The following is a 16,879-nucleotide window of genomic DNA, read 5'->3' as shown; positions in this document are numbered from 1 at the left end:
CACAAAACATTGTTTTTGGCCATAACTCAGTAATTTAAACCCTGATTATGACAAAATTTCACACAAATGTCTAATTGGATAAAATAATGAAGTGATGACATTTTGTATGCAAAAGGTCAAAGGTGAACTTCAGTATGATGTCATAATGTCATAATGCAAAAATACTTTTCTTGCCATTATTCAACATCATAACTGAGGAACAGAAGGGGAGACATTTCATCAGGTACTGAATTGGTGACATAATATTTGATCGCTGATTGTAAGGAGGTTCTGTGCTGCTGGAGGAAAGAGGTTTGTAAGATATCCATGTTTCACCAAAAAAATACACTTAATAGCTTTTATCACATTTCTTTAAGTTTTCACCACACACTGACATGTATGTACACTCCAACTTGACTGGTTGGTTGAGGCATACAACCAATAATCCTACTCTACTCTGGTAACACACATAAATGTTTCGGGTGTATCGGCTCTGCAGGAATTTAAAGTGGGCAACAAGACACGACAGGCTGTGCGGGATCTTACGGTGAACATGTTTGAGGGACAGATCACGGTGCTGCTGGGACACAATGGTGCTGGGAAGACCACGACACTGTCCATGCTGACAGGTGACCTTCTGAAACACATCAGTTTACACACGTGCATTCAAGCATACTACATGGCACCTAAATAATCTGAAATGACTGCTTCTGTGTGTTTGTTGCAGGGTTGTTTCCTCCCACCAGTGGCAGGGCCTATATCAACGGTTACGATATCTGTCAGGACATGGCTCTGATCCGCCGCAGTCTGGGACTCTGCCCACAGCATGATGTACTGTTTGATAACCTTACTGTCAGAGAGCATCTACTCTTCTATGCACAGGTGCTCACACAGTCATGCACCTATACACAAAAACACACACACATATACAGTATATACTGAAGCTGAATCTTTGTTCTTGCTATGTAGTCATTACTTTATTTTTCTCCTGCTAAATCTATTAGGTACCCCTTCAGTGTAATTCAGTACAGTCACTGTGCCATTAATTCTATCTTTACAAAGTTTAAAATGACATGTTATTGTTGAAACTGTCTGATAGGTTTAAGACAACAATATGTAAATCATAGGTGTGTCTATCTGCTCGATTTTCAGCTGAAAGGCTTTTCCAAAGACAAGATTCCAGATGAAGTAGACCGGATTATCCGTATCCTGAACCTTGAGGACAAGAGACAGGCTCGCTCCAAGACTCTCTCAGGTGGCATGAAGAGAAAACTCTCTATTGGCATTGCACTCATTGGAGACTCCAAGGTGAACAACTTCATGAGCATTATTCTGTCTTATTATTTTTGTCCCATCCTTCCTCCACATTAACTTGTCTCTTCTTTCCATCTTTTATTTTATATGTCTCCAGGTGGTGATGTTAGATGAGCCCACATCAGGTATGGACCCATCAGCTCGACGTGCCACCTGGGACCTTCTGCAAGGGGAGAAGCGCGGTCGCACCATCCTGCTCACCACGCACTTTATGGACGAGGCAGACCTACTCGGTGACCGCATCGCAATCATGGCAGGAGGAGAGCTGCAGTGCTGCGGGTCGCCACTCTTCCTTAAGAACAAATATGGTAAGTGAAGAGTGGTGATAGCTGCAGCACGATGTCACCATCAGTTGTGATGTCGAGTACTGCTGTTACCTTGGTTTATATAGCAGACCTGGACATTCAGGAGAGATGAAAATCCAGTATTAAAAGTGGGAACATACAAGGTCATTACAACTAATTATACATGCCTCTTCCTTTCTTCTACTCCCCAGGTGCTGGCTACCACATGGTGATAGTAAAGGACGCTCTTTGTAACGTGTCCGAGATCACCCGCCTTGTCCACATGTATGTTCCTAATGCCACACTGGAGAGTAGTGCGGGGGCCGAGCTTTCATACATCTTGCCCAAAGAAAGCACCAGCAGGTGAGTCTGTCAGGTATTTGTTCATATATAGATTACTCACAATAACACAGTGTGAAGTATGAAGTGGACTAAAGGGTAGAAAGACCCTCCTGCGCGAACATATTGACTGAAAGTGACCAACCTACACTAGTTGTATAATTACAATAAATACAGGCTATTTTTCTCTTTTGCTCCAAGCTTCAAACTCTTTATATTTTCATTAGAGCAATACGAAAAAAACAGAATCAATGTGGTTAATATCTACTGAAATGGTGAATCTTGACCTTTGAATTTCTCTCTTGCTTCAGGTTATTTTTCCTTCATAACCATCTCTCCTGTTACCTTGTTTTATGCTCTTTTTATGTACTGAAAAATCAATACTTTTCTCTCTACAAATCAGACGTCCGCTCCACAGTGACACTTACCACTGATGATTAGATTGGAGCACTGAGAGAGAGATTTGGAAGCTTAGACTCATCAAAAGCTCATATTGTAATATTGAGTGATAGTTTCATCCCACTGTGAGGTACAGTAGTGTGCAATGTGATTCCCTGATGCATTTTTTGTGTGTTTGCTCTTAGGTTTGAGCTGTTGTTTGCTGAGCTGGAGATGAACAGAGAGGAACTGGGCATTGCCAGCTATGGAGCTTCGGTAACCACTATGGAGGAAGTTTTTCTCAGGTAGGAAAGCAAGACATAGCTGAATATGTGACTCAAATGCATAGCCTAAAAGCTTGTTCACAGAAAGCTTTTAAATCATCATCATCTTTAAACCATTGTTTATTCTGGGAAAATTGAGTGAGCATTAAGATCTTTAAATGCAATGCCCTGAATTCACATTAGTTGGCTAAAAGTATATGTAACATATGATAGCCATCGCAATAATACGATAAATTCCTTAAAAACAAATAACTAGCAGCAATGTCTGTCAAACGTTGGAAACAGCAATAAAAATAACAAAATAAAAGAAAAAATTAAGTAGCAAACAAATCTGCCATTAGTGAAGAATACATAACAACAACAGGAAAAACAGTGAATGTTTCTGTCTAATTTTCCATATCAGTAGGATCTGACTCAAGGAGTAACTCTCCTACTGCAAGGCACATTTTCAATTTAGCAACAAATAAATCATTTTAATGTACAAGAGGAGACTTAATAATGTAGAAAAAGTGGTTTTCATATACTACTTTAACTTACAAAATACCTGTTATAGCAGTCATATATCTGTTTTGGAATCTATGACACTTACATTGAGCTACATCTTTGTGTGAAAAGGAATAATTTTCACTTTAGTGTACATGCAGATCAGTGCTATGGCTGATGCTCACACATTTCAGTCCCAGATGCCTGCTGCTCGCTGAGTAGTTATTCCCGCTTCCCTGTGGACTTCATATGTGTATCTGTGGCAACAAGCCGGAGAGCCCTTTTTACTGCAGACTGCTAATACTGAATGCTACTTCTACTAGCATGAGTGTATATCATTGTAATTGTTGCTGCCAAGAATGTCTGTCTCACATTTATGAGTCATACAGAGATTCCATCAGTGTATTCTGGCTATAAACACCAAACATCAAACATGACACCAAGAAAAGCTGCTCATCGAACATTTGGTCGTTTAGCTCCTTCTGGTGTGCAGTATTTTGTAGCCAAGTAAAATTCAGTGTCAGTTAGACAGCAATACTGCTACCATTCAGACTTTTTCATGCCGCTGTGCTGCTGATAACTGTATCTAAAAGCATTACATTTTCTCGCTGTTTGTATGCACATCTCATTATGCTTAAAGCAATATCTCAAGAGCACCATGAGGGAATTCATTCAAATATGGCACAAACATCCACATGGACTCAACAATGAACTGATTGGATTTTGGTGGTCAAAGGTCAATGTCACTGTGACCTCACTGTGACCTGTCTCAGTCTCATGAACACCGTATCTAAAGAACACTTTAAACAGTAAACGTATAGTAAATTACCCCCATCGGGATAATAAAGATTACCTTGAGCTTGAGGGAATTTCCTCAAATTTGGCGCAGACATCCACTTGGACTCAACAAAGAGCTGATTAGATTTAGTTGGTACTGGGGTCAAAGTCACTGTGACCTTCTGCTTATGTCATTCTCATGAATGCAATATCTCAAGAACGCCTTCACATTTGGCACAAATGTCCATTTGAACTCAAGGATGAGAAATTGGTATTCAAAGGTCACTGTGACCTCACGAAACATGTTTTTGGCCATAACTCAAGATATCTAATTATCAAATGTTGTGATGATTTTAAATCAAAAAGGTCAAAGATGCTGGACTTGTAGGAAGATCTAACTGGGATCACACTGATACTGCTGTAGATTTAGGTTTATACAGAGACCATCTGCTTCCTGGAATTCATCATAAATAGTTACAAAAACCTGTTGTCTTATTATGTGCACCATTTGTTCCTGTTTCCAGTAAGTTGACGTGTAACAACAGATCGATTTGTGTGTTCAGGGTGGGAAAGTTGGTGGATTCTAGTTTGGACATCCAGGCAATCCAGCTGCCAGCCCTGCAGTATCAACATGAGAGGCGCTCCCATGACTGGACCACAGATGATGCCAGCAGCATCAGCGGCATGACCGACGCCACTGATTTCACAGACAGTGGCACACTCATCTCAGAGGACTGCTCCAACATCAAGCTAAACACTGGGGTGAGAGAAGAAGATCTGATGCTTGTTATGTTTTATATTTCTGCATGTTGTTCATTTTGCTCACATTCCCCCTTTCTCTCCCATCAGGTCAGACTACACTTGCAACAGTTTTATGCCATGTTCCTGAAGAGGGCGCTGTACAGCTGGAGAAACTGGAAGGTGATGGTGGCTCAGTTCTTGGTCCCTTTGGTCTTCACCGTTGTGGCCTTAGTCGTGGCACGAACCCTTCCCAACCACCAGAATGCTCCTCAGCTGAGGCTGGCACTCAGCCGCTATGGTTCCACCAGGGTCCCTGTGGCTCTGCCGCCGGGGGTGGGACCCCTGGCTGCTGCCCTGGCACAAACATACAGTTCACAGCTACCTGAACAGCAGGGCCAGCTCATCAATATCACAGGTGAGCACAGTGAGAGAGACAGGAACCTCACTTTAATGCCTACCTAAGTATTAACTAACCGTGTGCTCCTTTTCTTCAGACTTTACTGACTACATCCTGACCCAGGCAGAGGAGGAAGGAGGTGTCTTTAATGAACGCTGTGTGGTGGGTGCTGCTTTCCGTGGCAGCAGCAGCCAATATGCAGAAGCAACAGCCTACTTCAACAACGAGGGCTACCATACACCTGCCACGGCCCTCATGATGGTGGACAATGCTCTGTACAAACTTCTAGCAGGGCCGAATGCCTCCATCCAGACTGGCAACTATCCCATGCCACGCAACGTGTCTGAGACCGCCCAGAGCCAGCTCACAGAGTGAGTGGTGGAGAAGAAATAAAGAGTTCCAACATTATTTTTGTTTTCTTCTCAGTCACTTTACGTCTCTTTCTGGCTTTCTTCATCTCTCCTCTGTCGTCAAACCCCTTCTTAGCTCCTCCTCTTTTTTTCTCTCCTGATTGTCTCATTCTTTTCTCTCTCATTTTTAGGAGCAAGACAGGCTTCGCCATTGCCATCAACCTCATGTATGGTATGGCCTCCCTGTCCAGCACATTTGCCCTGCTGCTTGTAACAGAGTCCTCCATCAAGTCCAAGCATGTGCAGCAAGTCAGCGGCGTCTACCTGTCAAACTTTTGGTTTTCTGCCCTGTTGTGGGACCTTGTCAACTTTCTGCTGCCCTGTCTCCTCATGCTGGTCAGTATGATGTGATTACATGTTAGATAAAGGCACTGAGACTGATAAGTTAGTGTAAACAGAGCTGTCAAGGTAGAGAATACAGCATGTGCAAAATTGATGCATACGTTGTGCCATGTCTCAACTCATTTTATGCTCTTAGGTGGTGTTTCAGGCATTCGGAATCAAGGCTTTCGTAGACAACCACCTGGTAGATGTGTTGTTGTTACTGCTGCTGTATGGCTGGGCTGTCGTGCCTCTTATGTACCTGCTCAGCTTCTTCTTCTCCACTGCCGCTACTGCCTACACACGCCTCACCATCTTCAACATGATCTCTGGCACAGCCACCTTTCTGGCTGTCACCATCATGACCATCCCAGGTGAGAGGAGACACAGGGCTTCCAGCCCTTTTAGATGTTTAGAGTGTCTCAAATTACTATAGTGGAGACAGTATATTTAGATGATGTTAAAGTTAAGATGGACACTCTTTTCAGACAGCTGTTTTTGGAAAAAAACTTTTGAAGATAAGGAACAATATCAGTCGTCTTGAGGTACCATTTAGTCCCTCCAGGATGTTACAGTTGCAGCAGTTAACATTCAACCAGTCCTCATGAATTCTGCTTTGCCTTGCAGCTCATAACAACTTAACCACAAATTTGACTATTAAAAATGGGTAAAATCTCATTTCAATGTAGAGCTACGCAGCATATTCATCTGATCAGCCCCTATTTGGCCAGCTTTCTTTGTTTCTCATGAGACTTCTGCAGGGCTATTTAGAGAGTCACACACACAGTGACAGGGATAACTGTTAGCATCACATGGCTAATGTTACCCAACATTAATTAATGGATTTAATGATAGAGTGGAGCTGTTTTCTTGCTGTTGGTGTGAGATTGTTGGGATTGTTTCATGGCTCGGTCTTGGATGCTAGCTGTTGCTGGTGTGTTAGCTTGTACTAACCAGGTAGGAGAAAACAGGAGAACAGCACACAGACAGTCTTTTGTGCTTCTTTGAACGGCATCAACAGCTGATCAAATGTTCATAGTGATTGGCTCCAAATCAAAGACAGTAAAGCAACATTTTTTTGCAATTTTTATTTGAAAAAATATGGTAATACATCACATTTTTTTTAAAGCCTGCTATGAAATTAAAAAAACAACCCATAATATCCTGGAGGGCCTATGTTTTAGTACAAAAATGAGACCCGAAACATGAAATGCTTCTTTTCAAGATGTTTTTACAGCATTAGGAATTTTTTTATCCGTGCATATTCTGTCTATATTTAGGCAAGTATGTTTTGTGCCAGTTTTAAGGACTTTAGGAGTGTTTGTGTTTGGATGAATACATCTGGAGTGCAATCAGTGAATGGCACAAAGGGAAAAAGCAATTACCCACTCCTTCAGATAAATGGGTTAAAATCCCAGCCTGAGTGTTTCGTGCTTGGCGTTGTCTCTTATCAAATACAATTTGCAGTATTTCTGGATTTAAGCTAGTAAGGGATCATGCTCTAGCAACTCCTACAGGTTGATTTGGGTGGACATGTGGAGAGGAGCAGGCTTTTATATGGTAATGAGGAGGCACGTGGCTTTACAAAGGCTACACAGGTCAATGAGGGAGTTAGCAGTAATAGCTGTTGCTCAATATTGGGATTTCACAACAAAATCAGGAGATAATTGGAATAAAATGTTTAAAAAAAAAACATGTAAAAAGGAGAAAAATGTTTCCTTTCATTCCGGTTGATGATGTCTTTATGAATTTCATTCTTCAGAGCTGAACCTGCAGCATATGTCACACTTACTGGATAAGGTGTTTCTCATCTTCCCAAACTATTGCCTGGGCATGTCCTTCAGCCAGTTCTATCAGAACTACGAATTCATCTCATTCTGCACCTCCAGCATGTTTACCCGGGAAGTGTGCCAAATCTTAAGTAAGTACTGCCGAAATGTTGCCTCAGAGACTGAAGTAGAGGTGTTGCAGTGTATACTTCAGTCATAAAACAATGAAGATTTTGTCCACCACCTTAATTTACAATTTATTATGTGACGATATAGAAGATATTTATGTAACAATGAGTCACAATGTGGGTGTCAGTATTACATATTGAATATTGGGATGATGGTGGTGGTTCATTTTTATGTGACAATGATTGCATGAATAATGATGATGTATTCTATTAATAGGGATCATCGCTTTTAACAAAGAACAAATAAGATTCATAATGCACTGGACTTCATTTATCAAAAAACTGTCTGCTCTTAACTTACTTGACATGACTGTGTTTTTCTGGTTCTAGACATCACATACCAAGAAAACTACTTCTCCATGTCAGAGCCTGGTGTGGGGCGCTTCCTCGTGGCCTTCTCGGTGCAAGGCGTAGTCTTCATTATTCTGCTGTTTGTCATTGAACTGCAGTGCGTCCGCACTCTCCGGCGACTCCTCACCTCTCTGGGAAGAAGACGTAAACAGGTAGATGAATTGTTGGAGCAGTGAACAAAGTAAAGTTTTTTTCTTTTGTTTTTCTTTGTTTTGTTTTCAAAAATGGAAACTTTCCAGTTTCATGAGAGGTTTCCCAGAAACCACAGCTTGAATCACACAGCAGGTCTCTCTGGGAAATTATTTTCTAGTGTGCTTAAATATATTCAAACTGAAGCCTGAAAAATAGAAGTCTCTAAAGACGACTAGAGTAGTGGGCGTAGATCCTCAAACTGAATGGCCTCTGATCCTGTAGATTTGACTCAGTGTTCAGGGAATAGATGAATTCAACGAGCTGGTTCTTCACATTTCTATGATCCATAACCGCCTCTGCATTCATCAGCGCAGAGACTTAATCACAGAGATTATTTGACGTTTTAAAATGACATATCTCATCTGAAAGACTGAAACTCCTCCAACTGATTTAAGAAAACAGTAAAACTGTTAAGAGTTGAAATGATTACTTGATTAACTGATTAGCTGACAGAAATTTAATATGCAACTATTTTTAAATCGAATAATCTTTAATGTCATTTTAAAAAATAAAAATCCAAACATTGCCGTGTTTCATCTTCTCAGCTATGAGACTGTTCAGACAAAACAAGATAGATAGATCATTTATTTATTTGTCCCCGTGGAGAAATTAGTTTGCAGGAGCAATCATTTGATACTTCCATATTGGCATATTAAAATGAACAAATTGGTAAACAAAACACACTTAAAGTAGACTTTTAAGCGAGAGGACGCAGATGACGTTTTGCCAGACCAGCTGGACATATTGATTATTGTTTGTATGTGTTTAGAAATGTAATAGCCCGTGGAAGGACAAAGGACAGTTTGGATCTGTTTTTTTGTGAAAAGAGGGGAGCAATAGCATCATCCAGATGGGAGCAGGATAAAGCCTCTCATCACCACAAGCAAATTGAAGTTGTTCTATAGCTTTAGCAAACTGATGAGAGATTTTTGTTGTTGAGATTTTGTTTGAGTATTTAGTGATTTTTTTAAATACTTTTTTAGGGTGATGATATCAAAATATGATGACAGACATTCAGAGCTTCACCTAATTATACATATTTGTGTATTTTAGATACCTCTAATAGAGGATGCAGCATTGCTTCCAGAGGACAGGGATGTGGCTGAAGAGAGGAAGAGGGTCCTGGAGTGCCAGCCAGTTGTAGAGTCTATGGTTGGCAGCCCCCTCATACTGCAGGAGCTCAGCAAGGTAAGCGACACAGGAGGGTTTTCCTTGTCTGAATGAGACAGACTGCATCAGTGTTGAAATATGTGAGACTTTAGAGGTGTGTGTCTCTGTGAGATATGACACAGTGGATCAGACCGGCTGTTATCTCTCTCTCTCAGGTGTACAGCAGCGGGCAGAATCTCCTGGCTGTTGACAGGCTGTCTCTAGCTGTGGGGAAAGGAGAGTGTTTCGGCCTCTTGGGCTTTAATGGAGCAGGCAAGACCACAACGTTTAAGATGCTGACAGGGGATGAGAGCGTTACCTCCGGGGACGCTTACATTGATGGATACAGCATCTTGAGAGACATTAAAAAGGTAAGAGCAGAAGGAAGAAGAAAGAAAGGACATTTCTTTAAATTCAAAGATGAATAGATAGTCTGCTGCTTTAAAAAGACCAAAATTTGAAAGGCAGCGTTTATCTCTGGGTCGCAGGTGCAGCAGCGCATCGGTTACTGCCCTCAGTTTGATGCTGTGTTGGACCACATGACAGGAAGAGAAACTCTGAGTATGTACGCCCGCCTCAGAGGAATACCGGAGAGGTACGTGTCTGGCTGCGTGGAGAATGTCCTGCGGTCGCTGCTGCTGGAGCCTCATGCTGATAAACTGGTCCGCAGCTACAGGTAGGCAGACCGTTATCAGCCATTCCCTTTTCTGTTTCGTGGCACGTGATTCACATACAAGCTTAAATAATGCTCTATTTAGCTGAGCATAAATTATGATGTTATGTCACCATCAACATGTGCAGTGGTGGGAACAAGCGGAAGCTGAGTGCCGGCATGGCTCTGATTGGCGGGCCTCCGGTCATCTTTCTGGATGAGCCTTCGACGGGTATGGACCCTGTGGCCAGGAGGCTGCTGTGGGATGCTGTTACACGCACACGGGAGTCTGGAAAGGCCGTAATCATCACTTCTCATAGGTGAGCTTGATAGTATGTTTTAGGTATTAGCAGATGTACTTCAGTGTACTTTTGAGTTAGTGGTTCTTTATTGAGTATTTTCATTTTCTGTTGTTTTATATCTTTACTTCAGCACATTTCAAAAGGAAATATTCAGTTGTGGAAGAAGCAGTCAGATCCTTTACTTAAATAAAAGTACCCGCACCCCAATGTAAAAACTGGGAATGCACCTTTTTACTGCCTGAACATCGATATCAGCGGATATTCGCCTTGTTGACTGCCATCAGCCTTTTGGCAAATAAGATGACATTCTGTGATGATGATGGCTGATGTTTCATGTTGTGTCACAACAGTTTTGCACTGGCTAAATATTTTGGTTATTGATAGCTTGCTACAATAGCTTGCATAACCAGCTGCCTATTTGCTGGACTCGACTCTGGCACGACGTAAGAGACCATCGGGTGCATGTGTGGTTTGTTTTCATGTTTGTTTTTACTTAGCAGCTGTTCAGCTCTGCGTCTCACATCTTGGATGAAAAGAGAAATAGACTGAGTTGCAACAAGATATATGTGCTGACATTTTTTTAAGGAAAACATACATCTTAGTAAGAAGTAGGCTATGAGGTACCAGGGAAAGTTTGCTATTTATCATTTGAATCAATGTACTCAGTTACATTGCACCACTAGAAATATTGTCCATCTTAATACATTTAGTTGTTACTTTACAAATGAATATTTTACATGCAAAACATATAATGAGCTTAACAAAGTATGATGCGGTATCATAGATGAATCTACCCAACAGTATATAAAGTACTTAAAATTAGCACTACTTCCACCTATATTGATAAAATACTACATACACATTAATGCATCATTAATAGTAAGATATTAATAATAATTTAACTCACGAGCTAGTTTTAGCACTTTAAGCATGTTTTTCTACAAATAAATGTACTTTTACTTCAGTAATATTTAGCATGACTTTTCAAGTCAGGTCAGTTTCTTATAGCCTGATATCACAAAGAAAGTCTGTTTCAAAGGGCTGTACATAGAGCTATAATTAATGACATTAGGAAAATATCAGATAAAATATGTATAAAACATTATGAAGACAATATTTGAAAGAAGATATATATAAAATGAGGTAAAATTTGCAAATTAAACTGTACATGAATATGTGAATGCTGGTGAAATAACGCATATATGAACATGTGTAACACCTTTAAAGAAGTTGTGTTGGTAGATTTTTATACATGAAAAGCAGAAGAAGCTGAGGATGCTCACACCTTTTACCTGTCTTTCTGATATGTTTCCTCACCAGTATGGAGGAGTGTGAGGCCCTGTGTACCAGGCTGGCAGTGATGGTCAACGGTCAGTTCAAGTGCCTCGGGAGTCCCCAACACCTAAAGAGCAAGTTTGGCAGTGGATACACGCTGCTGGCAAAAGTCCACATAGAGGCTGAGTTAGAGGACAGCGACCTACAGCTTTTTAAAGACTTCATTGAAAGCACCTTCCCAGGTCAGACACATACAGTTAACATTTACAAAGTGAACTATAAAGATAACTAGAACTAATTCAAATCACTCAAAATAAACAAGGTGTGTGTGTACTGCCACTTTAGTAAAAATAACCAAGACCATAACTGTTAGGTTTTAACAACAAAACACAATTTATTACTTAAACTACATGCAAAGCTATCATTCTACATTTGAATGGAAGATGTCAAAAAGTATATATAATTCTCTCATGAAGATGTCAAAAAATATATATAGTTCTCTAGATTTTTGTGCTCTGTTAAGGGTGTTTTGCTGTTCAGGTAATCTGAGACCAGATTTTTTTTCTCCCTCCGCAGGAAGTCAACTAAAGGATGAGCACCAGGGAATGGTGCACTATCATCTGACTGACAAAACACTTACCTGGGCCCAGGTAACTAACTCATCCAGAAATACAGTATGCTCTTTGCACTTGTGCTGTGTTAGGCCACAGTGAACACAATGGTAAAAAAAAAAAATGTCCTAGAAAACTAGATTTTTAATTTTCTTAATATATATTATTAAAATTATTAGTTACAGAAAAAAGAAAAAAAAGTATTAATTTGTTTGTTTGTTTATTTGTTTGTTTATTTTTGCATATTGTCTTGTAATTTTCTTGTAATATTTTACCAATTTCTTGCTTATTTTTTAACAATGTCTTGTGAAGTTGCTCACCGCCTCTTCCCATGTTTTTTTTTTTTTTTTTTTTAAGAAATCAATGATATACTGTCAGTAGCCTCAAGAAAATGTTGGAAATGTCGCAGAGGTTTAACATGGATGTCAAAAATAGTACATGTTCACGGTGATGATAGGGCAGTGTTGACATGCTATACACTCCAAACAACACTGAACAGCTGGCTTTGAAAAGAGAAAAGAGTCAACTATTTTGATGTTTGAGCAGCTGTTAGGGTAACTTTTGTGCAAAAATGGCAGAATATGCTATTTTTCAGCTTCTCAAACATTGAGATTTCCTTCGTTTTCATATTTTATAACATATTATACTGAATATCTTTTTGTTTTGGGCCATTAATCTTGGACTGTCAGGAAGTGGGATGGACTTTTTTCACTATTTTCTAACATTTTATAGACCAAACAATTAATCAAGAAAATCAGCAGATTAATCAGTGATGGAAATAACCAACACAGTTGCTTAAATAGATATCTCAGCACAAAGTCTTGGATGACACCATGGATGCTTTCATCACATTTCCATGTTTTCTCTCTCCTCGTGCTCCACTCCCACTAAGGTGTTTGGCACTTTGGAGGCAGCCAAAGAGAAATACCAGATTGAAGACTACTGCGTGAGCCAGATATCACTGGAGCAGGTGTTCCTCAGCTTTGCCCAGTTCCAGCACTGCACAGAGAGCAGGAGGAAGTAAGAGGAGCGAGGAGTCCGTCCATGAATTTCCATTTTCTCCAGAGGTGTGTGTGTGTGTGTGTGCAGGACCTATTTACACATACAGTACTTGCCCCAGTTACACAGCAGGTGTGTACATAGGCTGGAGCATCTCCGGCTCCATTTTTACCTTGACCACAAACAGTTGCATCAACTTCAGCATTTCTACTACTGTACCATGTCGGTGTGTCTTTGTTGGGTCATTCATGCCCCTGTCATTGTGGTTGTTGTGTGAAGAGGATGTAGGAGAACGGGGATTATGGGATTATACCAAGTAATGAACTCTTGAGTACTGCACCTTTGTAGTGAGGTCAAAGATACCAGTCGTTAGATACTACCACTACTCTAAATTGTGTGTGACAGAGTTTATTCGTGTGTGTGCACTTATGCGTGTACAGCTTGTCTTTTTTTTTGTTATTTATGATTTTATTTCTTGATTATGTTTCTAAGAATTTGTGCTACTTTTCCTTCTGTGATCATCAATCATCACAAGAGAATGAACCACTCCATTTGATACGTGTATGAAATCGTTGCACACCTCTGCGCCTTATCTAACCAATGAGGGTTGTTGTTTTCTTTATATTGACCTATACAAAATGCCTGGTTGTCCTTAAGAGCCTCTTAACGTTGTTGCCAGATGTAAATAATGTGACGTGTTCATGGTACTAAAAAAAACAAACAAACAAACAAAAAAAAAAAACACTTAATCATTCAGGCCAGAGCAGAACATTACTCATTTAAAGACTGTTTTGGGCACATTAATGAATGCATGTATACAATACGACTTACAGAGTGCATGATACTGGAAGAGAAGAGAGCTGCTAGGTATCACTAGAATGCCGTCCATGTTGAGGATTAATCCTCAGAGTACATTCAGTTCAGTCTCAGTACATTTGATACGTCTCCAAGTTCAGGTTTTGTGAACCAAGGTTTCGGTTTTCCTGCCAAACAAGTTACAGCAGGGGTGTGTTACCATGTGGATATCCAGCCATTACAGTTCATGTGGAAGTTTTTAAGGAAGAAATCATCCCGTGACGCACATAATTTAATCAAGTGGTATCACACTGCATGCATGTGATTTAGACCTAAAAACAGCAAGACTGCAATGACCTTTGAGGTGTACTTGTACATTTTTTTTCTTTTATCTTGCAGCTATGCATTCAACATGGTACACTTTGTGTGTGTGTGTGTGTGTGTGTGTGTGTGTGTGTGTGTGTGTGTGTGCGTGCGTGCGTGAGAGAGAGAGAGACAGAGATATACCAAGAAAATAGCAACTTATGATTTTGGAGTTCATTCATGCTATACCAAACTCCATCTACATTAATATCTTTTCGTTTTAAAAGGCATAACTATTACTACATTGATTAGTGTGGATGCAAAGGATGTTTGACTCCAACGTCAGGCACATTTTGATTGGAATGTAAATCAGGTTTATGTTATTTTAAATGCTTAGCGAAGATAGAATTTCATGTTGTTTGGTTATTAATAAGATGTTTTGTAGACATTGGGTTTTTTTCTCCATACCTTCCAATTAAATGTAATTTTTCTATGTCAAGATGATGTTGCGACGAGGAATTTGGAGTTGGATTTTGGTTACTTAACAACTTAAAACCAACAAAACATCATTTGTCATCAATTTTTTATGTCATAGACGTACTGATATTGAAATTTGGTCACCCAATGTCATCTTTAATGTTGAGCTGCTCCTTCGGGGAACGCCAGGGAATGCAATAAAAAAGGCCAACAGTAGTATAAATAATAAAAACATCACCAGATCCCCTGCATACAAATAGATGCCTTGTTCTGAGAAAGAATGACCAGCGTAATGTTTGTCTCTCTTCCAACTGGATGTGCTACTATGAACCTTTTCTCGGAGCGTGCCCAATTAATCACTGACTCAGTCTTGTTTGTACTTTCAAGAAGTTGTTAAAATAATTATGTATTCTATAGGGAATTTTCCCCCCAAAATAATAAGACGTGTATCTCAATTTCTTGCTTTTCATCCATGTTAGAGGTTAATATTATAATCTGGGGTGAATCAATAATCATTTTAACTGGAAATAACATTCCTTCTCTCTGAAAAAGATCACTGACTTCACAGAAGTGAGATGAATGTATTCGCTGTCTTACACAAAAGCAAAAAGCACTCAACTTAATTAACAGCTTCATATGATTTGCACTGCTTTCTTCGTGTCACCAGATGTGCGTGTGAGTAGAAAAGTAAGAGACTGACATTCCAGAAAGACACAGATCTATGTGGCTAGTTGGTCTTTACAGGATTTGACTTCCTAATTTTTACTTTTGTTACATTTTTTTGTGTATTTGCACTTTTCTTTCTCATTACATGTACGACTTGAATCAAGTACAATGTTGGATACATAGTTTGAGGAGAAGCGGAGAGGTTTGCGCTGCTGATGTTGAAGAATTGAGTTATGCTGAAATGCAGTGTATCATATTTAAAAAAAGGGAATTTACATAATTGTCATTGTGTACTGTACTGTACCATGAAACTGACCTTGTCAACTGTATATGTATCGCTATTCTTTTTAAATTAAATAATGCTCTATGCAAATGGTAGCAAATACCACTGTCTTGATTTCTCCAGCAAGTGACACACATGATGCCACAGCTCGTCATGGCAATAGCTTTAAATGACATTTTTGTCTCCACTTCCCTACCTACTTTAATTACAAACATTGCAGTGTCTTATATTCCTGTTTATACTTAAGTTTAAGAGATATATAGATCTACCAATCACAATAGTGACACTACACAAATATAGAATAAGGAATTGTTCCGCCACAGTAAATAGACCACTAGCAAGTATGAAGTACCTACAGTGTTTAAAGTAAAAACTTAAATAAGTATTTGCATGTAAAATTAGTCAGGTATACAGTACATTATTGTCTCTCAAATTTCAGACTGAACTGCACCTAGAAACAAAAATTCAGTTCACTCATCAAACAGTTCAACTTGAAACGTGATCAACTTATGTGTGATGTCTTTCCCAGCCGTCCCCTCTTTTCAGAGGTAGACAGTATGCAGCTTATTTTTTAAAACAACATCTTGTATAGCCTAAATCCTATTTTGCATCTAGTTGTTCTCAAACTGTCTTCACCATTCTGAAACCAACACAACAAATGTTGAGGATGACTCATTTTCACTCTTTGATGGATATGGTGTGAACAGCATTACTAATTTCAAACCAATCTTTTTTATATATGCTGGAGTTCAGTTCAATGAACGTTAAACTGTCAAATCTGCCACATTTAAATTCATGCTGTAATAATCTGAACTGCTCAAACAGCTTAAACAAATCAAGGATCCCCAACAATCCAAAGTAAGTGTGGTCTTCAATACTCTGAATTTAAATTTTGTCCAGCAAAAGAACATTTTCTCAGTGAAAATGAGGCTGAGATGTGCTTGAGGACTGTCTTTTTCATATGAAACTCAGACAAAAAAAAACATGCTCTTGAGGGAAAGGGGCACATGGAGGAATAAACAAACTTCAGGCACTCAAAAACATGTTTTTGTACTGATACAATTAAAATAATGTGAATAATGGATTTATCATTTTATTTTATTTTTATTTTTTTATGTAATTTTGACATTTGTTTAGTTACCTCCCATTTTTGTAAATGG

At 39.5% G+C, this 16,879-nt stretch overlaps 1 protein-coding gene across 2 annotated transcripts in view; it reads left to right on the top strand.

Moving 5' to 3' along the window:
* abca3b (ATP-binding cassette, sub-family A (ABC1), member 3b) overlaps positions 1-14,614 on the top strand; it is a 36,796-nt gene extending 22,182 nt beyond the window's left edge. For both annotated transcript variants that reach the window (XM_042504825.1, XM_042504826.1), the window contains exons 12-31: positions 479-608; positions 707-861; positions 1,132-1,287; positions 1,391-1,601; positions 1,790-1,940; positions 2,501-2,599; positions 4,402-4,600; positions 4,688-4,994; positions 5,074-5,347; positions 5,518-5,722; positions 5,865-6,081; positions 7,470-7,628; positions 7,995-8,167; positions 9,261-9,395; positions 9,533-9,727; positions 9,845-10,032; positions 10,158-10,328; positions 11,631-11,827; positions 12,162-12,235; positions 13,089-14,614. In XM_042504825.1, the coding sequence (XP_042360759.1) occupies positions 479-608; positions 707-861; positions 1,132-1,287; positions 1,391-1,601; positions 1,790-1,940; positions 2,501-2,599; positions 4,402-4,600; positions 4,688-4,994; positions 5,074-5,347; positions 5,518-5,722; positions 5,865-6,081; positions 7,470-7,628; positions 7,995-8,167; positions 9,261-9,395; positions 9,533-9,727; positions 9,845-10,032; positions 10,158-10,328; positions 11,631-11,827; positions 12,162-12,235; positions 13,089-13,220 (3,528 nt within the window). In that variant the 3' untranslated portion in view covers positions 13,221-14,614. The remainder of the gene's footprint in view (positions 1-478; positions 609-706; positions 862-1,131; positions 1,288-1,390; positions 1,602-1,789; positions 1,941-2,500; positions 2,600-4,401; positions 4,601-4,687; positions 4,995-5,073; positions 5,348-5,517; positions 5,723-5,864; positions 6,082-7,469; positions 7,629-7,994; positions 8,168-9,260; positions 9,396-9,532; positions 9,728-9,844; positions 10,033-10,157; positions 10,329-11,630; positions 11,828-12,161; positions 12,236-13,088) is intronic.
* The last annotated feature ends 2,265 nt before the right edge of the window (positions 14,615-16,879 follow it).

Source organism: Plectropomus leopardus, chromosome 17 (assembly GCF_008729295.1).
Source record: "Plectropomus leopardus isolate mb chromosome 17, YSFRI_Pleo_2.0, whole genome shotgun sequence".
Lineage (NCBI taxonomy): Eukaryota > Metazoa > Chordata > Actinopteri > Perciformes > Serranidae > Plectropomus > Plectropomus leopardus.
Note: the sequence above shows the minus strand (reverse complement) of the source record. Positions and strands in the feature narration are given on the sequence as shown.